Raw genomic sequence first — 23,895 nt, 5'->3', positions numbered from 1 at the left:
AGGGATTCAGAGCACACAGCTGTTTCTGCCCTCCAAGCATTCACTGGATTCTGAAGCTGCATGGACTGGGAGGCTTAAGGTGCAAGTGAAAGCACGCTTTGTCCTTCCATGGACACAGGGCGGAATTTGGAAACACATCTCCCTCCCACCTCTCCCCTCCCAGCCCACTCTAACCCTGAACGTGGCCCGCATAAATGTGCGAGCTGCTCACCTTTGAAACAAACTTTATGCGAAAAATGAAGTAGGTGGAACGCCTCAGCACACTACTAAGATAAAGAATATTTTTTATAATGATAAACATCAATGGTGTGACAACTTAGTTGTGAATTCACCAGAGCAAAGGCTATGAGAACTGAAGAGAAGAAATAAATCTACATTCATAGTGGGAAAAATCAAATCCCACTCTCTCACTGGTTCGATGTGACCCTAAAGACACCTCAGTAGGAATGTATAAGATACCAACAACACAGCAAATGACCTTGATTCCAAAGAAAGATTCAGAACTTGGCAGTCGACAAATATACAACTTCTATTCTTTTAAAGTATACATGGGACATTTGTTGATTCAGGTGGGCTCTGCATAACCCAGGGGTCAAAGAAGATGTTGGATAGAATTGGCATGGATCCGTGTTGTGGCACAGCAAGCTAAGCCACAGCCTTGTTATACCAGAATCCCATATCTGAGTGCCAATTCAAATGCTGACTGACCCATTTCCAATCCAGCCTCTTGTTAACACACATGGGAAAGCAGCAGAAGATGGCCCAACTACTTGGGTTCCTGCCACCCACATGGGAGACCAGCATATGATGGGGGTTCCCGGATTCTGGTTTTGACCTGGCCCACCACTGGCTGCTGTGGCCATTTGGGGAAACAAATCAACAGATGAAAGACCTCTCTCTCTCTCTCTCTCTCTCCATCCCCTTTCTGTTAGTGTTCTGCTTTCCAAATAAACCAGTCTTTTGCAATTATAGAATGTATGGACTGGTGTCATGTTTCCAGTACATTTCAGTGCCTTTTCAAGTCCTGGCTGCTCCACTTCGGATCCAGCTTCCTAATAACGTGCTTGGGAAAGCAATGGAAGATGGCTCAAATACTGGGGCCCTGTCAGCTTTGTTGGAGACCCCGATAGAGTTCTGAGCTCTTGCCTTCTGTCTGGCCCAGCCTTTGCTTTCGTCTCCACTCGGGGAGCAAATCAGTGGATGGAAAATGTCTCCCTCTCTGTTTCTCTCCTCTCTGTAACTCAGCCTTTTGAACAAATAAATAAATAAGTCTCTCTCTCTCTCTCTCTTTTTTTTTTTAAATAAGCCTCTCTTTTTTTAAAAAAAAAAATAAGCCTTTGAAGATTTACTTATTTTTATTTGAAAGGCAGAGTTACAGAGAGAGATGTTTCATCTGCTGGTTCACTCCCCATATGACTGCAATGACCAGATCTGCCCAGATCTGGAGCCAGGTGCTAGGATCATCTTCTGGGTCTCCCACTGGCGTGTAGGGGCCCAAGGATTTGTGTCTTCTGCTGCCTTCCCAGGCCATCAGCAGGGAGTCAGATCAGAAGCAAAGCTGTCAGGATTCAAATTGGTGGCCACCTGGAATGCTGGCACCACAGGTGGAGGCTTAGCCTGACACACCATGGACCAGTCCCAAATAAATATTTAAAACTAATTGAATCGGGGCCCGGCGGCGTGGCCTAGCAGCTGGGGTCCTCTCCTTGAAAGCCCCGGGATTCCATATGGGCGCCACTTCTAATCCCGGCAGCTCCACTTCCCATCCAGCTCCCTGCTTGTGGCCTGGGAAAGCAGTTGAGGACGGCCCAATGCATTGGGACCCTGCACCCGCGTGGGAGACCCGGAAGAGGTTCCAGGTTCCCGGCTTCGGATCGGTGCGCATCGGCCCGTTGCGGCTCACTTGGGGAGTGAATCATTGGACGGAGGATCTTCCTCTCCGTCTCTCCTCCTCTGTGTATATCTGGCTGTAATAAAATGAATAAATCTTTAAAAAAAAAAAACTAATTGAATCTACAAAATATTTTCTATTGAATGATAATGAGTATATAATGTGTCACAACTGACAAGCTACTTAGGCCTAAATGCACATACTAAAAGGATTAAAAAGCCCAATAACCAAAGCTCTAAGATTCCTTCTCAATGACTCGATAAAAGGAAACCGAGCCAGACAAAAAGGAAGTAGAAAGAAGTGGTAAAGATAAGACTAGGGGGCTGATGTCGCAGTGCAGTGGCTTGGGCTTCTGGTTGCATTCAGATCCCAGCTGACCAGTTTCTGATCCTGTACCTGAATGGTGTGCCTGGGAGGATGGCCTCGGTGCTTAGGGGCCCTGTCACCTACACGGGAGACCTAGATTGGGCTCCTGGCCCAGCCTGGCCAGCCCTGGTCATTGTAGTCATTTGAATAATGAACCAGCAGGTAGAAGATCTCCCACCATCTCCCTTCTCTCCCCCTGCCTTATAAAGATAGTAAGACAGGGCCCAGCGTGGTAGCCTAGTGGTTAAAGTCCTCGCCTTGCATGCGTCAGGATCTTATATGGTCACCAGTTCATATCCCGGCTGCTCCACTTCCCATCCAGCTCCCTGCTTGTGGCCTGGGAAAGCAGTCAAGGACGGTCCAAAGCCTCCTGGCATCAGATGGGCTCAGCTCTGGCCATTGTGGCCATTTGGGGAGTGAAGCAACGGATGGAAGATATTTCTCTCTGTCTCTCCCTCTCTCTGTAAATCTGACTTTCCAATAGCAACCAAAAAATCTTAAGAAGAAAAATAAAAGGTGGTTAATGTAAATTTTTAAATTCATGCATAATTTTTCCTACTCTGCCTCTTTGTGAGATTTTTGAAGATGCCCTCCTATGCATGGATTTCTACATTTGCTTGCAGCTAGGTAGCTTTGTCTCTTAATTCCATTTTCCACAAACTTTTTTGACTACCCTTATATACCATAATATGTAAATTTAGAGTAAAAAAAAAAAGGACAGAAATCAGTTTCTTCTGTTGGTGACTTCTGAGGCCAAAAAGGGGAGGAAATGGATTGTCATGGGGCACAAAGAAAAGCCTGATGTGTGTTAGGGGCTTTAAAAATCTGACTTACAGGCCCAGCACATGGTAGCCTAGCAGCTAGAGTTCTCGCCTTGAACATGCTGCCGGGATCCCATATGGGCACCAGTTCTAATCCCGGCATCCCTGCTTCCCAACCAGCTCCCTGCTTGTGGCCTGGTAAAGCAGTCAAGGATGGCCCAAAGCCTTGGGACCCTATACCCGTGAGGGAGACCCAGAAGAAGCTCCTGGTTCCTGGCTTTGGATAGGCTCAGCTCTGGCCATTTTGGCCACTTGGGGAGTGAATCAGTGGACAGAAGATCTTTCTCTCTATATACCTGACTTTCCAACAAAAATAAATCGTTTTAAAAATATCTGGCTTAAAAACAAAAAACAAACAAACAAACAGACCAAAAAAAAAAAAAACCCCAAAACACTTTATTTCTTTTGACCCATCACAAACCACCGCCTGCATCTTCTGTCAGAACAGCAGTGGGGTCAGCGGTGTGGCACAGCAGGCTGGGCTGCCGTGACCAAGGCATCCTTATCAGAGCACCAGCACGAACACCAACTGCTCTAGCGAGCACCCAGCTCCCTGCTAATGCAGCAGGGCAGGCAGCAGAGAGTGGCCCGATTGCTTGGGCCCCTGCACTTAGGTGGGAGCCCCCACTGAAGCTCCTGGCTCCTGGCTCCTGGCTCCTGGCTGAAGTCCATGCCTGGTTGTGGCAAGCACTGGAGGAGTGAAGCAGTAGATGAAAGATGTATCTTTAATTACTCTGCCTTTTAACAAAAAAATGAAAGAAAGGAAGGCAGGAAAGAAATGTGGAAAGTAGGAAGGGCAGAAGGAAGGAAGAAACAAAGAGTGGGACCCAGCAGGGTAGCCTAGTGCTAAAGTCCTCGCCTTGTACACCGGGATCCCATGTGGGTGCTGGTGGCCGGCTCAGCACCGGCTATTGCAGCCACGTGGGGAGTGAACTAGCGGATGGATCCAAGATCTTCCTCACTGTCTCTCTCTTCTCTCTGTGGGTCTGACTTCCCAATTTAAAAAAAAAAAAAATTAAAAGCACGAATAGCAATAGTGTATTTACAATGCAGTATTGTTTGCACTGAAAAAGCATTTAAAATAACGTATTTGGGTAAAACTTAACTGACAGAAATGGATCGTGTTGCTATTGAAGTGAACATGGAACACCTGTGTGGGGAAAGCTGTCTTCTACTCGCAGCCAAGTGCTACGCATTTCTCTTCAAAGTCGCTGAGGGGCTTTCATGTTGATTCACATGTGGCAAAAAATGCAGCTCCTCCCCCTCCCGCCCCACACTTCCCTAAGGGACCATCAGTCCTATCTTTACAGAGGGAACCGGGTCAAACCACCAACGGTACCTGTTCCTGAGGATGAAGAACTTCTTCTCCCAGTTTTTGTTGATCTGCTCTGCCTCCTTCTTGTATCTGTAATAGACTGACAGGTGATTTCATGCCAACCCTGCTGCCCACATGGTGCCCCGAGTCCCTGCACCCTCACCTTTCTAACTTCTTGGTCTCTGACTCCAGCGTTGCCTGCAGGGCCTCTATCTGCATATACAGCATTTTTCTCTCGTCATCCTTTCCAATAACAAGAAAAGAAAATTGCAAACTCAATTTTGTGAACAACACCCCCACCTCCCATCCTTCACTTTGTCCCTGAGACCCCAAAATTTATTGCTGCGGAGCAACACCTGCCCTCTCACTACCATTAATTTGGGAATTGGGCAGAATGGTTGAATTCCATGTATCGGTGAATTCCTAGAACTGGGATGAACTGGAGATAGCCCTGCTCGCTGTCCCGGTAAGGATGAGGTCAAGGCTGGCCGGCAACTCTAGCCCAATCGGGGAGCAGGCCAACTTCACCCTTGCCAGCCTTCTCCAACTGGGCCCACATCAATCTTTCCTATTCTTCCTTAATGTGGCCCCAGTTCGTTCTCTCTCTCTCTCCCATTAAGTCAATAGGTAGGAACCCCTCTGGCTCTGTTTTCAATTTCTATCAATACAGGTGTCGGGAAAGGACCTGACCAAAACAATCACCTGGAGCCTGATGTCCTTCTCCAGGGCCGCTTACAGGACAATGTTTTTTGCAAAAGGGATGGCGTTCTAACAGTGGAGATGAGGACATGTCGAGAATGAGAGAGATTCCTTTGGGACTGGTTGGCATGGACTATGGCATATTAACAAAGAAGCAATTGGGTTCTGTTTCTGCCCAAGCTGGCCTCTGAGTGCAGCTTTCAAAGTCAGTGTTGTTTTCTAAGAATAGCTAACATCAATACAAACACTATCTAGGTAGATAATTATGGCCAAACTAGTCAGGATTTATACCTTTGTCCACGACAGTTTCACCTTCCTTTCTTCTTGTGAAACAGGTGTTATACTTCTGGACTGGTAAGAAAATTAATCAAGATCAATATAACATTTCCAATGAATGCATAAAGATATGACTTTATCACAGCTTGTAGAAAAGAAACGGAAACTTAAAACATGAAGGCCCTCGGGTCTAGTACACAAGGTATAGTGTTTGTACACTGCATTCTGATTGGACATGGCAGTCCATTAAAAATGATTTTGTTTTCTGTTCATTATTTTATTTTAAAAAGAAGAGGATGAAACAGACACACAGAGAGATCATGCAATTTCTGGTTCACTCCCCAGATGTCCTCAGCAGCTGGGGCTGGACCAGGCTGAAGCCGGAAGCCCAGGAATTCATCTATGCCTCCCACACAGGCGGCTGGGACTCAAATCCTTGAGCCTCCCAGGGTGCAAGCAAGCAGGATACTGGAATCAGGGACCAGGACATGAACCCACGCACTTCCTGATAGCGGATGAAGCCATCCCACCTGAATCCCTGCCCTGGCATAGGTTTTAGAAATACCTTACACCATACCTGAACATAAAACTCTCACATAATAGCAGTGAACTTCTTTTCATTCCCTGCCCCAACACACACACCTAGTTTACACACCTAGATACATAAATAAGAGCTAATAAAACATGGGCTTTCATGCAATAGATGAACTTAGAGCCTGTACATTACGCTCTAACACCCCTGTCTCCTGCATAGACCCAAGGCTTTATTTGGAGCTGGTTAGCTCTTATGTTGGTTGCCTGTATTACAACTTCAAGATCTGGAAGCTCTTGCCTTGGTTTAGTAGCTCCCATGTAGGGACATTCACCGCCTCTTTTTTTTTCTCCAACACGCTTCACTCTCTCCATCTCTCTGCTCCTAGAAGAAACCTTCTCCTTTTGTTTCATCAATGGATTGGATACAAGGTCCTTCCCAGGCTGTAGTCACCAATTTCCATGCTGGATCTGAAGACAGAATTCTGACAGACCCATACCAGCTATATGTCCAATCATTCTAGAACCAGTGCTTAGCCTCCTCCCTGTTCCTCTACGGATGGTCCCTGAGTTCCCATTCCTTCTTAAGTCCCTATCTCCCTATTAACCTGAATGTTCAGGTCCTTCCATGTTCGGTTAGAATACTTCCAGGGTTTTCACCAGGCTGTTGCAAATGATACGCCTCTTCGGAAAAAAAAAAATCATGTATTTATCTGAAAGTCAGAGTTACAGAGATGGAGGGAGAAACAGAAAGAGAGAGATCTTTTATCTGCCGATTCAATCCTGAGATGGCCACAACAGCAAGGACTGAGCTAGGCCAAAGCCAGAGGCGAGGAAATTCATCCAGGTTCCCCACATGGTGGCAGAAGCCTAAGAGCTTGGGCCACCTTCTACAGTTTTCCCAGATGCACGAGCAGGGAGCTGGATCAGAAGTGGAGCAGCCTGGACTCGAACTGACATCCGTATGGGATACCAGCATCATAGGCGGCTGCTTAACCCCCATGCCACAATGCCAACTCCACATGACAAACTTTTTGAGTTTTTAGTCTTTGTTACACAACTGAGACCTTAATTGGGTGTCAGACAGTGTTTGGACTCTTTTTTTAAATTCCCCTTTTGTTTTCTGGCAGCAGCTGATGTTACCGGTAAGAGACTTGGTGGAAGTCACTAACTAGGGGGACACTTTTCTTTCTCATTGTACCACCTCCATGTTTCGTGTGTAGTCTTCAGAAAAGCATCCCACGTCTTGACAGCATCCTCCACATGTGAACTCTGCCTGTTTCTCTTCTCAAAAATGCTACTCTCAGGAAGTTTCTACTTTATCTCCCTAATGATGAAATGGTCCTTCAGGTGTGCCAGCTTTGACTCAGCCCGCTCTTTGATCGATTGATTTATTACAAATCTTGCTACTTGTAAGTTGCGTGGCATTGTTCTTCTTGCTCAAAACAATCCTCTTTTGTATCTGGCTGTCCTGACCCAGACAATAAAATATTATTCTCTTGAATGTCTCCCCAGATATTCTTTTTAAAGGATTTTCAGGTTCTCACCTGTATTCCCAGAGATAACTGTCGTTTTCTGCAGAACTGAGTGCTTTGTTGGTCTCTGTTCATGTTCTTTCACTCCCTAAATATTTGCTAAATGTCTGCTATGTGCCAGGAATGGGTGTGAGTCCTGGAGATAAAACAAACAAACAAAAAAGGCAATACAGCATTGAGGCTGAGGGAAGATAATTGAAAGACATTATAGGTGAGGTGAGGCAAGGAGACTTAGTAGAAACATGGCACCTATGATTTCTCATTTGAGCTACTGGAGGGAGAATGACACCACTTGTGAAGACAAAACTAAGATGTAAGAATTGGGGTGCCTTAATTGGTTTGACTTTTTTTTTTTAATGAGAAAGAACTTGATCAATTCACTGTCCATTCCTTTGTGCACTGTCAACACAAAAGGATTCAGACAAAGTTAATTCAGGGTGGGAGAGGGCCAGGAGATGGAAGTCCACGGAGTTTTGATGCTTCTTGTGATGTGTTCCAAATTCCGGTGAGAATGTCTACATTTCCTGCCGAGAGGTTCAGAGTTACACGGTATAGACACGCCGGCCCCAGCAGGTGCACCTCAGGTCAATCAAGTGCAGATATCTCACAGGTTGCAGATGAGTTTTCTTTGAACACTGTTGGTTGCAGGCATCCTGAGAAGAGGCCAGTCTGAAGAAGGACATGTCAAGGATTGCTCAGCTTTGCTGCAGAAAGCTAAACAGGACCTGTGTGCACCCCACCAGAGCGCAATGCACCCAGTGTACGAGACTGACAACTCTCTCCAGACACCCTCAGCAGGAGTTTCTCTAAAATACTTTGCAGACTTTTTTGTTTGTTTGCTTGTTTGTTTTTTTTGGCAGTGGAGAGGGGCATGTGCTGAGCCTCTGTGTCCTGTTTGAATGAAAACTACAATGGGATACTGAGACCAGGACCTGGAATTTGGGTACGGGGCTGATCCTATCCTAATGGTGTGAGCCATTAGGATAGGAGTGGGAGCTGAAGAAACACCTAAGGCTACTCAGGAAATCTGTTGATGAAGAAGTAGCAGGCCAGGGATGGAAGCTGGTCTTGTACTTCTGGTGTGCCTCTGGCTGAGAGGTGAACCTTGAACTGGACCCAGAGCCACTGCTCCTGCAGAGCACTTATGTGGTCCTAGAATCGCCCAAATCAATGTCCCCCCCACTTCCCGGGAGAAGCTGTGTCCCACCACCACTGGTACAGTGACCCATGTCCCCAAGGCCCTTGGGACAGAAATTCTGCCAAAAAAAAGGAAAAAGGAAAAGCCAAAGGCATAACCATTTTAACCAAACTAACTTAGGCAACAATAACAACACAATCTGCTACTGTTAGCCTTCCTTGGCCTCAAAAAAGAAGAAAGTTGGGGGTCAGGAAAATGCTACCAGGGGGACTCTTTCAGGGGAATTCCTTCTACCTATCTGCTCTCAAACAAAGGAAGGACACGACGCGGCACCCCTGAGCTGCCTCGCAGCCCAGGGAGCATGGGGTGCAGAGTGAGGCCACAGCCACTTGACCAGCAGTAAACCAAGGCAGCCACACTTTGTCAGTACAAAATGGGAAGACAATGACCTCAAATACTTTTTTTTAAAAAAAAATAACTAGTATTAATTCTGAGAAAATTAGGGAAACACATGGGTAAAATAAAATATTTCTACATAAAAAGACATTCATCTTTATTTCTCTATACTCAAAGTCACATTGGGGCACTGGAAGTTTCTAAAATAATTTTGTTTACATCCATGTACATTCAGAATTGGTGTTCACTCTGAGGGTTCCCTGTGCTTGATTTTCCTTTAATGATCAACTATGGAATAATAATAATAAACATAATAAACCATGGTGCTGGCTCAAACCTATCTTCTGTAAAGCAAATAGTTACCTAATCTCTCCAGAACACAATGGGAACACAGTGATGGAGATAGGACTGCTTTGGATTAAAACGAAGCAAGCACCACGTCTATGCCTGGAGTGTTTGCTCTCTGGCTTAAGCTGAACGGTCAGCCTGGCTACCACCATGTCCCTCGGTCCTGGCTCTGCCCACACTCTGCTGTCCTTCTGTTTTGTCAGCTGCTGATGTCCTGCTTTCCCTGGTATATACATGCATGCTGGGTTTTAGGCGGTCACCACATTGACAGGTGCCCAACACTGTTGACTGCTGAACGATAAGAGCTGAAAATGAGCGGTTGTAAGAATAGGAAGGTACTTTGACCTCCTCAGCAGTGAAATGTAAATTTTAAAATGATAGAGATGACAATAGACTCTGATTGTGAATCATTGGCTATACACACTTTCTCTCTCCCTCTCTCCCTCTCTTTCTCTCTCTCTCTCTCTCACATACATACACACACACACACACACACACACACACACACACACACGGGTAGCTACAGCTATAAATTCTTTAAGGTTAAGAAAAAAGAGGGTCTGGTGCAGTGGCTCAATTGGCTGATTCCCCCCTTGCAAGTGCTGGGACCCCATACGGGCACCTGTTCATGTCCCAGATAATTTATTTGCCATCCAGCTCCCTGCCTATGGCCTGGGAAAAGCAGTAGAGGATGGTCCAAAGCCGTGGGACCCTACACCTGCATGAAAGACCCAGAAAAACTTCCTGGCTCCTGGCTTCAGGTCAGCTCAGCTCTGGCCATTGCAGCCATCTGGGGGGTGAACCAGTAGATGGAAGATCTTTCTTTCTTTCCTTCTCTCCGTAAATCTGCCTTTCCAATAAAAATAAATAAATAAACAAAGAGGAGTCATTCTCAATAGCTGTTAAGGTTGCTAAATTTGAAAGCAATCAACAGAACCAGACTCAGAGTTGTCTCCAATGTTGGGACTATAAGCAGGGGACCTGAAGATAATTATATACACCTCAGCTATAGGCAACTGCCTAGGTTGCATTGTACCTAGGCAAGCGTTACATAGCTGGGAGAAAAGCAGCCAAGAGCAGGCAGGCATCCTGCGCCTGGTTAATGTTAAATTTGTATTAACTTTACCAGTGTGCCAACATAGTTGCCTACTCTATTTTTTTAAAGATCTGTGAGGGGTACAAGCTGACACACCAGCAGACGGGTCTGGGGATCTGCAGGTGAATGTGCGTGGGCTCTGGGTGGGCAGGCAGTACCCCAGGCTGGCAGGGCACACCATCAGAGGACCAGACTTGGGGATCCGCATGCTTGGGGCATGGCGGGGTGGAGGGCAGCTATGGATTGCTCAGAGAAGCAGGTCTGGAGATGTGTAGGACAGAGAACTACTGAGGGAGAATGTGACAGGTGAGAAGTGATTACTGGGGGGCTTCCACAAGCCAGCTACTGCACTTGCAGGTAAATGAGGGGGCTGAGACCAGGTGGTTTAGAGGAAGGAAACCAGAGGACCTTCTGGGGCCAAACCAATACACAGGCTCACATGGGAGACCTGAGCTGGGCTGGTTGGGATTACCCAGCATCTACTGGAACACACAAACACAACGGCTGAGGCCTGGCAGGGAATGTACCCAGCAGGGAATGTCAGGGCAGAGTGTGGACCATGTTAGGCTGGGCCATGGCGCTAACCAGCACACAAAAAAACTGTGTCTGGGTGCAGATTCTGTGGGGGATTGTGAACTCACCCCTGTGGGACTGCCATACCAGCTGGCTTGCTCAAGGACTGAGCATGGTGGCAGGCTGAGTGAAGCATGACTATGGAACTCACCAACACTCGAAGGTATTGGGTTAGGAACAGGCCAGGCTGGTCCAGGTTGAAGTACCCACAGGTGTATCCAAGAATTGGTTGTGGGGTGGGCCGAACCACAACATTCACCAGCACAAAGGCTGACACTCGGAGGCAGACGGTGCTGGGTAAGGACCTAGTGCCCGCTGGCATGTGTGAGATCTTGGTCCAGGAGTGTGCCTGGTGAGGGAACTTAAGGAACTCCCATGGTGAGTCATCACTCCTGCTGATGAGCATGTGAGTCAGGGCTTTGTGTTGGGCAGGCCAGGCAGAGCTGTTTCATCTGTCAGCAGATGTGTGGGTAGACTCTGGAGGTGAGGACTGAGCAGGATCAGGCCAAACCCTAGCACACTGGCATGCACAGGAGCCAGGATGGTGTGTGGGTCATGCCAGGCTAGGCTAGGCTATTCCTCTACAGGTTTGCATGAAAGCCAGGCATAGGGTCAGGCTGGACAGGGCTAGGCTGCAGCACCCACCAGAACAGTTTGGACTGTGGGCAAGCCAAGGCCAGGTCAGGATGCAGCCTGTAATGGCAAAGGCCAAGAAGGGAATGGGTAATTCTGGGCTGGGTTGAAACAACCACCAGCACAAGATCTACAGCCAGGAACGAGCTGGGGGGGGGGGGCGGGGCTAGGGGTGTCTCTGGCTGTGCTGTGGATCCCCACTAGTGAGCATGAGAGCTGGAATGGAGGCAGTGAACTAGACTGGACATACTTACAATATCCCTCGGCATGGGTGTGGACTGGGTTTGGGGTGTGCCAGACTGGGCTAGGCTCCAGCATCCAAGGCTCACAAAAGCCAGAATGGGTGTAGGACAGGCTGGGCTAGGTCTCAGTACCTGCTAAATCATGCAAGAGCTATATCTGGGGTGGGCCAGGTGTGGCTGGGCTATAGCATCCAACAATAAGGGTCAGAATAGGTATGAGCTGGTCAGGCAAGGCCACTGCACCTGTGAGGACAGGAGGTGGGCCAAGAATTCACTAGTGTGCACAAGATCTGTTTTTTGGAGGTGACCTGATAGAAGAGCTTGGAGAACCCCTCTGTCAGGACACAATCCCCACAGGTAAGTACAAGAACCACAGCTGGGAGCAGCCCAGACTAGGCTAAGTTACAATACCTACTGGCATACATGTGGGTCAGGTCTGGTGGGTGGGCCATTTGGGTCAGTTCATTACACCCACTGACAGATGTGAGATCCAGAATGGGATGTGGGACAGGCTGGGTTGGGGCTCAGCCTGTCTGGACTGGACAGGGACCAAGTCAGGTCTGGGGTCACCTCTGGCAAGGTTTCTTTGGGGAATCCCTAACTGGACCACTGTACTCAAAACTCCAAACATGGGGGAAAATCACAAGATCTGTGATCTGTGATCTGACTATGGAGTGCATGTGCCAGAACTGAGTCTTCTTGGTTGCTGAGGCCTGTGCAGTGGATGGCATGCCCAGATGCTCATGGGAGCTGGCTGGGCTATGCTAGCCAGTAGCATCCATCAGCATGAGCTGGGACTGGGGGCAGGCCAGGCTAAGCCAGGCTGCAGTACCCACTGGTGAATGTTGAGGTGAGGCGAGCCATGCTATTCTGGGCCACAGTGTCCGTCAGGACATGTATCACCCAGGATGGGAGGTGAGTCCAGTAGGCCTGTGGAGGTTCCCCTGTTGTGCTAGCTTTTCTGCTGGTGAGTGTGAGAGCTGGAACTGTGGGTAGACCAAGCTGGGCCAGGCTACAAAACCCTTGGCCTACATGTGAACTGAATTAGGGATAGAGCCAAACTAGTCGAAGTGACCATATCCACTGCTACATGTGTGAACCAGAGTAAGTGCAGGCTGGTTGGGTTTTGCTGCAGCATCAGCTAGCAGGTGTTGGGACTGGGGGCAAGTCCTGTCAGGCTAGACTGCAGAACTACCTGGAAAGTGCAAGATCTGGGACAGGGAGATAGCGTAGTAGGGAAATTGTGGGCAAAACTCTGACGGGCTGCAGCTTCCACTGGTGAGTACAAGAACCAGGTTTGTGGGTGGGCCAAGCTGGAATGCCGTGGCACTTGCCAGTATGAGTGTGTGCCAGATAGTGGGGTCAATTAGGTTGAGCTAGACTCCAATACTCACCAATATGTACAAAAGTCAAAAGGGGTTTGGGACACACTGGACCAGTGTGCTATACAAACCAAAATACACTGAACTGGGGCTGGGGGACACACCTGGTGGGGTTATTGAGGGTCACTTCAACTAGGGTGCAGTTCATGCTGGTGTGCATGAGGGCCAAGTGAGTGGTGAGCAGGGTTAGGCTGGACCGCAGGATCCACTGGTTTACATATGGGATGTGGCTGGGGACAGCACCAACCAGGTGACTGCACTCACCAGTGTGTGTAGGCTGATGTGGGTGACAGAAGGAGCCAGCCTCCACACTGGCTGGCACACACAGGAATCAGGTTGGGATCACTTCTGGTGAGGTTTTTTTTTGGGGGGGGGAACCCCTCACTGGACCACTTGAACTCAAAACTCCAACCATGGGGAAAAACACAGGATTTGTGGTCTGACCCTGGAGTGTATGTGTCAGAACTAGGTCTCCTCAGTTGCTGAAGCCTGTGCGGTGGATGGCATGCCCAGATGCTCATCAGGGATATGACAACTAGTTCACGTGGGCCTGCAGAGGATGTCTAGTACCACGAAGGGCAGAACAAATTGGACAACTCTCTTAGCCATCTTTGACAGCAAGTATCTGAGTGAATCGAGACTCCAGGGTGGACTGTAAGCAAACAGACGTTGGAAGGATTTCCTCAGCCTTGGAGCAATGGAACCAACAGCATCTCAGAACTATTGGAACCAGTTAAACAGTGCCATCTGAACATGCTCCACATCAGAGACACTGGAATGACATTGGGGAGCTATCCCCACACCCAGATACTGATGTGGTTGGGCTGTTGGATGTGGCCTTCTTCCCTTCTGTCTCCACTTTCCCCAGACACAGAAGAAAAAACATTGGAGTCAGCTGCCTCATCCGCTCTCCCCTATTCCTCGCCGCTCCCCATCCTAATTGGTGGTCCACAGGGGCATGTATTCCTCTCAACTATGTAAACATCATCAAAAATAAAAAAGAACATAATTATACCCAAAATGGTAAGGCATTTTTAAAAAGTTATTATCATACAACCTGGAAACAAGATAATGTGGAAGACAAAAACCCCCTTGCAACTGAATATTATTATTCTATTATTATCATTATTATGTTGATGATCTTTACATAGTTGATTAGGGCTCAAAGGGCCAAGGGCTAAACGAAAGTGGCTAAAACAAAACCTTTATTAGTATTTTGAACAGATTCAGCCATTATTGAAGCTGGTAACTTCTAAACTTAAATTGGGGTGGGCAAATGCTATGGTCAAGTAATGCCATTACTAGGCAATGAGATGAATTAATAGTCACCCCTAAGACGGAGGTAAAGTGGGTAAGACCATTATTTCCACATTCTCTTTTTTCCTTTCTGTACCTGAGGGAAGGGAGGAGATAAAGGGAGAAGCGATACCCAGCCTCCCACCCATCCCAGGGTCCTCAATGTGGGGCATGCTCCAAGGGGCCTGCTCAAGTGGTTTTGGTAGTTCACTAGTTCTGAATTGCTGCCAATCTTGCCTTTCCAAGCACAATGAAATCTCTCCAGACTCCACTGGTTGACATAATCCCCCTTAGAGTCCCTGTTTGCCCAGATTTTCACTGCCAACATGTGCTGGGGTAGTTGATCGATTTGTTCTGTCCTCTGTTGTGGTACTGGGTGTCCATTGTGGGCTCCAGTGTACTGCCATATCCTCCATGTGCACCTGGATATGCTGTCCACTGCTCAGTCTAAGCCACTAAAGAGGCTTTGACATATGCACTCCACGGTCAGACCATGGAACCTGCACTTCTCTCCATGGTTGGGGTTCTGAGTCCAGCACTTTAGTTGGAGGGATCACCACAAAGCTTCATCTGAGGCCATCTCAGACCTAATTCTTGTGTGTGCTTGCCAGTACAGGGTCCGGCACAGTCCGTCACTCCAATCAGTTTATGCACATGCTGGTGGTTTCAATTGCTGGGTCAGTTCTGTTTCCAGCCCTGTCTTATACACAAACCAATGGGTGTTGCAGTCCAGCCCATTCCTGCCCAGCACACACACTCAGCCCTCATGCAAACCAGTAGGAGCTGCAGCCTAGTCGGAGTGACCCACAATAACCTCAATCAGGCCTGCCCCCTGCCTTGGTTCCCGTGCCTGCCAGTATATACAGCAGACTGGTTCAGTCTGTCCCACATCCCATTCATCTCTCATACATGTCAATGGGCATTGAAACCTAGTTCAACCCAACCGGTCCCACTATACAGCCCACACACATGTCAGTGGGTGCCACTCTGTCTAACCATGCCTGCCCCACTCCTGGTTCTCATGCTCACCAATGGGAGTGGCAACCCAAGAGGGAGGTACCCACTGTTTCCCTACTGGTCCCACTCCCACTCCTGGATCCTGCACTCTCCAGGTGGTTCTGTAGTTTGACTTGACAGAATTAGGCCCCAGTGCCAGCATTTGCCAGCTGATGCTGAGGCAAATCCCAATTAACCCATGCCCACTCTGACTTATGCTTGCACCAGCAGGAACAGTCAACCCAGCCTAGCTTTTCCCTGATCCAGCTCACATGAGGCTAATGATCTGATCAGCCCCCATCCCAACTCACACTCTCCAGAGGGAGTGGTGGTCCAGCAGGGGTGCCCCACGCAGCCCCCCTACTGGCTTTGCTCCCTCCCCAACCCTTCTCACCTATGCTGGTTGGGTGCTGTGGCCTGGTCTGTCATGGCCCGCCTCACCTCGGTATTTGCCAGTGAGTGCTGTAGCCCGGCCTGGCCCACCCCCAATTCCAGCTCAGGCTGGTGGGGGCTACAGCCTAGCCCAGCCCAGCTGGCACCCAGTCCCAGTCCTAATGCGTACTGGCATGTGTTGTGACCCAACCCGATCCAACCCACACTCCATTCTGGCGCTCAGATTCACCAGCGGGTGATGTAAATTGGCCTAGCCTGGTCTGCCCCTGACCTGTGCCAAATGTATGCCGGTGGGTACCTTCCCTGGCCTGGCAGTTGAATTTTAAATATGACTTAGACTTTTTTTTCAAATTCTGTCTCTGAAGGTAGGTCCTAAGGATTAATTCATTTGCATGGCAAAAGCCGTTTGGGATTTTAAAATCTAGTAAGTGGTTTGTGGGCAATTTCAAATGATCTCTATATTTTAAAGCTACTTGGTGTCACGAAGTAGCCAATGTGTTAAGGACAGCTCAGAGTAAATATCCCCATGGGACCTCTGGAAGCCATGTTCGTGGTCACATCCATCCAGCCCAGGGCTGACAGGACAAGACTGGCACCCGGCTGCCTGTCTACAGAGCTGCTGCGACCCCATGCGTGTCATCAGCCCAGGCTAGGGCAGTCACAAGGGGGACAAAGCTCACACCATCTCCTGCTCTGATCGGATTCATTGCCCATGTCATGACAATGGAACCACACACGCGGCTTTGTGGGTGGGCATTTTTTCAAGCTCCTGGAGAATGGAATGAAAAGTTCATTTGGAGGCCCAACAGTTTTTAAATCTATGCACATATGAGTGTTTTAAAAAGTTTGTGGAAAATCCCTATTAGAACAAAACAAAACCATAAGCCAAGGATTTCCAATTTTTTTTTTGCACCAAAACTAATTTTTCCATTCCATTCCCCCCTTCATTCAGTTAGCCCATAACTATTCATATCTAGGCTTGCAAGAACCATTTTTTTAAAAGGATGAGCTGATAGCATGACTATGGCCTCATTGCAAAAAAAGACTACAACGTTATTTTACCTAACAATTCTCAGATGTTAAAAAGAAATAAAACAAAATGAGCACACACCAGAGAGTTCATGCAAGGCTTTTCTCTGCACCCATTGTTCTGCGTGGCCAGGACTGTCTTGGCCCCATGCCCCACTTCCCACACAGAAGGCCCCGATGCTGTCTGTGGCTCCCAGCACCCACCATATGTTCCGTCAGCATGCACCACGTTACCCCATGGAAGGCAGCACAGTCTCCCAGGTCAGCATCTACTGGGTGCAAACTTAATGAACTAATTACTCAGGGCGGCATAGGGTGTGGGGGAGGGAGAGAAGGCGGCGGGGGGAGGTGGGTGGAGGAAACCCTGGAATCTGATTTAACCTTGATCTGGGTAACTGTGGTGTTTAAAATGTTTGCCGGATATCGGAAAATAAACTTTACACAACAGGGCTGTGCCAACAGACATTTTTATGTTGTGAAATCTTTCAGGAATAGAAATCCGACGGCAGTGGGTCCCTATCGGGGCTCTGGGACTGGCCAAACACTCGGGTTTGTCGATGTGTGCAGTGCTGTGTGTAGCATGTGTGCTGTTCCCACCGAATGACACAGATTTCAGAAAATAAGTATGATTAATGAGATAAGTGCAATGACTGATGTCAAACGGGGCCTGCATCAGCTCCCAACGCAAGCTCTCCTTTCCATCCGTTTTTGCATGTGGTAAATATTATCAAGGCCTTTAAAGACTAATTTTATGAGGGCTGGCTCCCTTCCGGGTAGCTAAGCAGTTTACTGAGCAGCAGGAACACTGGGGACCAGGGTGCATGTACGCAGAGTGAACGCAAGGTGAAGACACGAGACCCAGGGTGCACGAGCAGCTCTCGGCTTATCAGCAGCAACGGCCAAACTGTAGGTAGGTGGTGGTGGCCATGACAGTGAGCTAGAAGGGCGTGTGACACTTAAAAGCGGAGCGGGTGAGTACAAAGACTGAAACACCAGGTGACGTCATCGCCCCATCCCTTCCTCTCCCCTCCCCTTTGGTCCAGGATTTGGGGACTTCCTGTTAAACATTAGCTTCATGATCTCTCCAGCTGACAAAAGGGACTAGGAAGGCCTGGAAACTTCCAGGAGGTGATCGTTACAGTGACAAGGGGAGACTGGGAGGTTCAGGGGACAGCCTCTCAGGCTGGGATTGCTGTGGGGGCCCGAGAGGGGCCTCCTGCAGCCGCTGCCCCCTGCTGCTGGGACCTGCCTGTGGACTGCTCAGCTGCTGGCCTGCCTCTGCCATCCCTCCTGCTGTGACCTCAGAGCTCAGACCACAAGGCCCCTGCTATGTGACTGACCTCAGGACAGCTGAGTCAGCCTTCTGGAAGGAGAGGGACCATGACATCTCCTTCCCCCCTGCCCCAAACATACCCCAGGCAGCTGGTGTCCCCATCTAGGGCAGCAGGAAACACACTGCCCACCCTGGGCAGAGAGTGTACATCACTGTGCCTGTGTGGGTGTGTGTGTATGTGTGCCTGAGACGAGCATGAGGATGTGGTTGTGCATAGGGTGAGTGTCTATGTGTGAGATTCGTGTGTGAATGTGTATGTGGGTGTGACTGTGGACATGTGTGGATGTGCATGTCTGAGTGTATGAATGAATACATGACTGCATGTGGAACTCAGTGTGCGCATGCGTCCATGCATGTGTGAGTTTGTGTGTGAGCAAGTATCCGTGTGTGTTTGTGTGTGAGTGGTGTAGGGGTGTGTGAGAAAGTGAGTGTGAGTATGTGCCTACGTGTGTGCTCTGTAGGACAATAAGAAATACTTTCTAGGCCCAGAATGATGGCTCAGTGACTAAGTCCTCACCGTGCACGCACCGGGATCCCATATGGGCACCGGTTCATGTCCTGTCTGTTTCGCTTCCCGTCCCTGCTTGTGGCCTGAGAAAGCAGTTGAGGATGGCCTCAAGTCTTGATACCCTGCAGCATGGGGGAGAGCCAGAAGAGGCTCCTGGTTTCTGGCTTCAGATAAGCTCAGCTCCAGCCATTGTGGCCTTTTAGGGAGTGAACAAGCAGATGGAAGATCTCTCTCTCCTGTGGGTAAATCTGATCTGTATTTCCAACAAAAATTGATAAATAAATATATTTTTTTAAAAAAAAGGTAACAGAGTATTTCTTACTCTGAGACTTGTCAAAGACTTGTCAAGATCTGGATGATGAAGGCCTGACTTCCAGAACGGACTCCCTGGTCAGTTATGAAGGAGCTGCCCTCCCTGGGCTTGCTCTCTTCGAAGTCGCCCCGATTTCCAGGTGCGGATCCTTCCCCTTTCCTGCAGAGTGAAGCTCTCCACGAGGACTGCACCCTTTCCCCAGGCCTGACTCCTGCTAGAATAGCCACCTGCACTGGGTGGGGCCTGACCCAGCTGCCATGCCTGAGGCCTGCACCTTTCCCGTCCCTGGAAGTCAGAGCACAGATGTACACAGAGCGCATGCCTCACTTGTGCTCCTCAAGGCCCAGCACTGAAGAGGCACGTTCTCTAGGTTGCACGGCCATCTCTGGCTCCCAGCACCCAACTCCACCCTCCTGCTCACGTGCAAGCTGGGAGCCAGCAGCAGTGGCTTCAGCCCATGGGTCCCAGAGGCTACCAACTTAACAGACCCTGCTTAAACTCCTGCTTCCCACCCCTTTTTTTGGGCCCTGCCTCAGGCCTGGCCATTAAGGGCATTTGGGAAGTCGAGAGGAAGCAGCTCTTTTTCTGGCTGCCTCTGTCTTTCTCTGGGTCTCTCTGCTTCATAAATAGATATGGTGGCAGATTCTGTCTGCTTGCAAGGGCCAGGGCAGATGGTAGGGTACAGGAACTTGTAGAAACAGGATCAAATTGGGAGCTGGGGCTGCAGATAAATACACTGCATCCTGTGATGCCAGCATCCCATGTGGGTACCAGTTCATGTCCTGGCTGCTCCACATCTGATTCAGCTCTCTGTGCATCCGGAGAGCAGCCAAGGATGGTACAAGCGCTTGAGCCCCTGTGCCCACACGAGAGACCCAGAGGAGCTCCTGGATCCTGGTTTCCCACCAGCCCAGCTCCAGTGCTTGTCAACATTTAGAGAAAGAACCAGCAGATGGAAGCTCGCACTCTGTCTCTCTCCCTCCCTCTCTCTGTAACTCTGCCTTTCAAATAAATATGTCTTACAAACAAACAAAAAGGAAACAGAATCAAAGCAGTAAAAGGTGGACAGAATTTCTGTGCAGTGTTTTATACCAACCCTACCAGGGAATTTCAAATAGTTGGAATTGAAACAGTTTCTGAAATTCATGCAGAATTTTGTTTTCACGATACATCTTTCTAGAACTTTCTCAAGACCCTTCACCTGTATCCCCTGCTGGGATGCTAAGCTTTTTAGTAGCTGTCAACCTGGAAAAGGTGCCTGGACTCGTCCTCAAGTGGCTGGTAAACAGAGGCATTAACATCCAGCCCCCTTAGCCAATAGAGAACAGGGGAAGGTGTCCTCTACGAAACCCCTTCAAGGAAGGCACTTCTACCGTGCAAACATCCAGCCCACCATGAACCCTAGGCCTAGGAACCCTTATGATTCCTTTATACAGCCCCCCTCTCCCTTGCCCACCCCTCCGGCCGAACGACAGTGTGATTGAGTCTGGTTGTGGGTGACAGCCGCCAGCTAGAAACACCAGATGCTAAACAACAGCGGACAGGCACGTGTTACGGCTAGGTGATTACAGCAGACAAGCGCCAAGCTTTGCGGGGGAGGCTGGTGTCCTCCTGGGCAAGTAGAGGGGTGCCCTGCGCGTGAGCCCGCCTGGGTGGAGGCCACTGCTGGACACGGCAGGTGAAATGGCCATGGGTGTGGTCAGTGGGCCATCCTTACCACGGAGCGCCGGCCCTCCTTGGACAATCTCTTGGCAGACTTGGTTTTCTTCTTCTTCACTGATTCGCTGAAGGAGACGGAGTGAGCCTGGCTTGATCCTCTGGAGGAGGCGACGGTTGAGGTGGCAGCGGCGGCGGCAGCGACAGCAGCAGCAGCAGCGACAGCAGAGGCAGGGGAGGAGGAGGAGGGCGGGAACACGGATATGAAGGTCTCTTTCTCCCGCAGGAGAGAAGTGGTTTCTTTCCCCTTAACCGATCGCATGCTCTGGCACACAGACAAATAAAAATAACATTGTTATCCTCAGCTGCCTCTCCACATTCATGCCCCTTTCTGCCCTCCTCTCTCTCCCTTAGCTGCAGCTAGGGCTGCCCAGGGAAGTCCTGCCTGAGGGGAGGGTGTGGAGTGTGGATCCCACTGTGTCCCCAGCACTGGCCCTACTGGCTGCACTCTGTGGGCTGGGCTCATTTCTCCACTCACTCTCCATGGACCCTGGTTTCTATGGGACAACGTGAAGGGATCTGTTCTGGGGAGCAGCACATCAGGGTAGCTTGGGCTTGGCATGCAGGAAGGAGTGAAGTGAGGAACAGAAGATGGGGGGCACTCTGCAAGCCCCCAGCTCCCCGACTGCTACCTAGTCCCCACCTGCAGCGAGCTCCCTCATCTCCCATCCATACCTCATGCCTTGCTGTGGATTAACGTTCACCTGTCTTCAAAGACACACAAAGAGAATATGAGAACATGTAAATACAAACCTTGAAGGCCAGGCTCTCTGGTTTTCTCCTCTCTATGTCTTCTCTCTGCTTGTTAATCTGTAAAGACAAAAACCAACATATTTCTTATCATTTGCAAAGCTTAAAAAAAAGTTTGGGGTTTTTCGTTTGTTTTTGTGAAACTTCCTTAAGTCATGAAAGAAGAGTGTTTTAAACCACATGATTGGGGCCCCTGTTGTGGCGCAGCACGTTAAGTTGCCACTGGGGATGCTGGCATCTGACATGTGAGTGCTGGTTCGAGGCCAAGTTGCTCCACTTCCCATCCAAGGTCCTGGCTAATGCACCTGGGACAGCAGCAGAAGATAGTCCAGTTTCTTGCTCCTGGAATCCATGTGGGAGACTAGCCCGCAGCTCCTTGCTCCTGCCATAAGCCTAGCCCAGACCTGGCTGCTGTGGCCATTTGGGGGATTGAAACATCTCTCTCTCTCTCCCTGTCTGTCACTCTGCCTGACAGGCAAACAAATAAGTACATTTTTGACAAAAATGTTTGGATTCTCACCCTTGTGAGAATATTAGTTTTGATGCTGAAAATGAATCTGAAATGAATATAAATTTGCATCCAGAAAAATACTTACAAAGAAGTGGACAGAAATATGTAAGAAATCCAAACATTTAAAGTCACTATATTTATTCATTTCTATTAAGAACAAGGAAACTTCAAAAGTCCAGAAAGATCTCAAATATGTTTCACACCAAAATAAATTTGCCCTTTAACTCCATTTTTCCCATTAGCTTTCTGAAATATTCCCATGGCACAGAGGTTATAGGAAGACATGAATTATTCAGTCATGGGTATCGGTTGCTTCATTCACTGTTATAATCGCAATATCTCCCGATTTAAGAAAACTCAACAGCCAAAGTTCTCTAACATTATTAAAATCTTACAATTTAATAATCTTACAATCTTATAATTTCTAGTTATAGGAACCACTGCACAAAAACAGAATCGCTCAGGGCTGGTACCACAGTGCAGCACATGAAGCTGCCATCTGCAGTGCCATAGGACTGTAGAGAAGCTGGGACTGAAACCAGAGCTCATGTGGGATGCCAGCTGCTCCACTTCTGATCCAGCTCCCTACTAATGAGTCTGGGAATGAAGCAGAGGAGGATCAAGTGCCTGTTTTTGTTCAAAACAAACAAACAAACAAACAAACAAACATACTTTTAAAAATGTGACATTCAAAATGCCCATAAAATCCACACTGACAAATTGCTAAGAACACATTGGCCATTCTGGAGAGAGAAGACTGTTAACAGACTCAAATGGAAACAAACAAACAAAAAGATTGTTTAAGAGGCAGCGGCAGAAAGAGAGAGAGGAGAGAGAGATCTTCCATCTCCCACTTCACTCCCCAGATGTGTCAATGCCAGGGACTAGGTCAGGCTAAAGCCGGGAGTTGCTCTGTCTTCCACAGGGGTGGCCGGCATCCACACCCTTGGGCCTTCTGCTGCTGCTTTCCCAGGCACCTGGATAGGAGTGTCAGTGGCCGGGCCTCGAATCCACACACTCTCGTATGGGTTGTGGGTGTACTGAGCAGTGTGGCTCAGCCCACTGCACCCTCACTCCAGCCCCCAAGGACAACTGACATTTACAATGGAGGCTCTAAGATGGTGGAGCGGGGCCTGTTAAGGCCAGTAAGAGCCTTCAATGTGCTTTGAACCCAGAACTGTGTGTACCAAAGAAAGCTATCAGCCAAGATGGAGGGCAGAAGACAGACCACATTGATGATGGAAACCGGAAGCATCGCATCATTGTCGCCAGATGTCACCAACAAGCAGAGCAGGGGGATACGCTCCCAGATACAACCTCCAGTTCTTGGCAGCAAAAACAGCAATAGTCGAGATCTTGATTCATATGTAAGAAAAGCTTTTGCCTTGATTTCTTCCATACTTTCTTTTTTGTAAAGATTTACTTGTTTTTAGGCTCAGCACAATGGCTTGATTGGTAAATCTCACCCCCCTTCAAGCACTGGGATCCCATATGGGTACCAGTTTGTGTCCCAGCTGCTCCTCTTCCCATCCAGTTCCCTGCTGGTGGTCTGGGAGAGCAGCCAAGGATGGCCCTAATTCTTGGGACCCTGCACCCACATGGGAGACTCCAAAAAAGCTCCTGGCTCTTGCCTTCAGATGGGCTCAACTCTGGTCCTTATATCCATTTGAGGAGCAAACCAGTGAATAGAAGATGTTTCTGTCTCTCCTTCTCTCTGTAGACCTCCCTATACAATAAAAATAAATCTTAAAAAAAAAAAAGGACTGACTTAATTTGAAAGGCAGCTTTACAGAGTAGAGAGAAAGATC

The 23,895-nt window shown here is 48.7% G+C and overlaps 1 protein-coding gene across 1 annotated transcript in view; it reads right to left on the bottom strand.

The window, feature by feature from the left end:
* C10H10orf67 (chromosome 10 C10orf67 homolog) overlaps positions 1 to 23,895 on the bottom strand; it is a 123,357-nt gene that overhangs the window by 43,594 nt on the left and 55,868 nt on the right. Inside the window, exons 9-13 of the mRNA XM_058668907.1 lie at positions 21,580 to 21,636; positions 20,828 to 21,091; positions 5,384 to 5,443; positions 4,557 to 4,636; positions 4,418 to 4,483 (exon numbers count right to left, since the gene is read on the bottom strand). Of these exons, the coding sequence (XP_058524890.1) occupies positions 4,418 to 4,483; positions 4,557 to 4,636; positions 5,384 to 5,443; positions 20,828 to 21,091; positions 21,580 to 21,636 (527 nt within the window). The remainder of the gene's footprint in view (positions 1 to 4,417; positions 4,484 to 4,556; positions 4,637 to 5,383; positions 5,444 to 20,827; positions 21,092 to 21,579; positions 21,637 to 23,895) is intronic.

This window comes from Ochotona princeps, chromosome 10, assembly GCF_030435755.1.
Source record: "Ochotona princeps isolate mOchPri1 chromosome 10, mOchPri1.hap1, whole genome shotgun sequence".
NCBI lineage: Eukaryota > Metazoa > Chordata > Mammalia > Lagomorpha > Ochotonidae > Ochotona > Ochotona princeps.
Note: the sequence above shows the minus strand (reverse complement) of the source record. Positions and strands in the feature narration are given on the sequence as shown.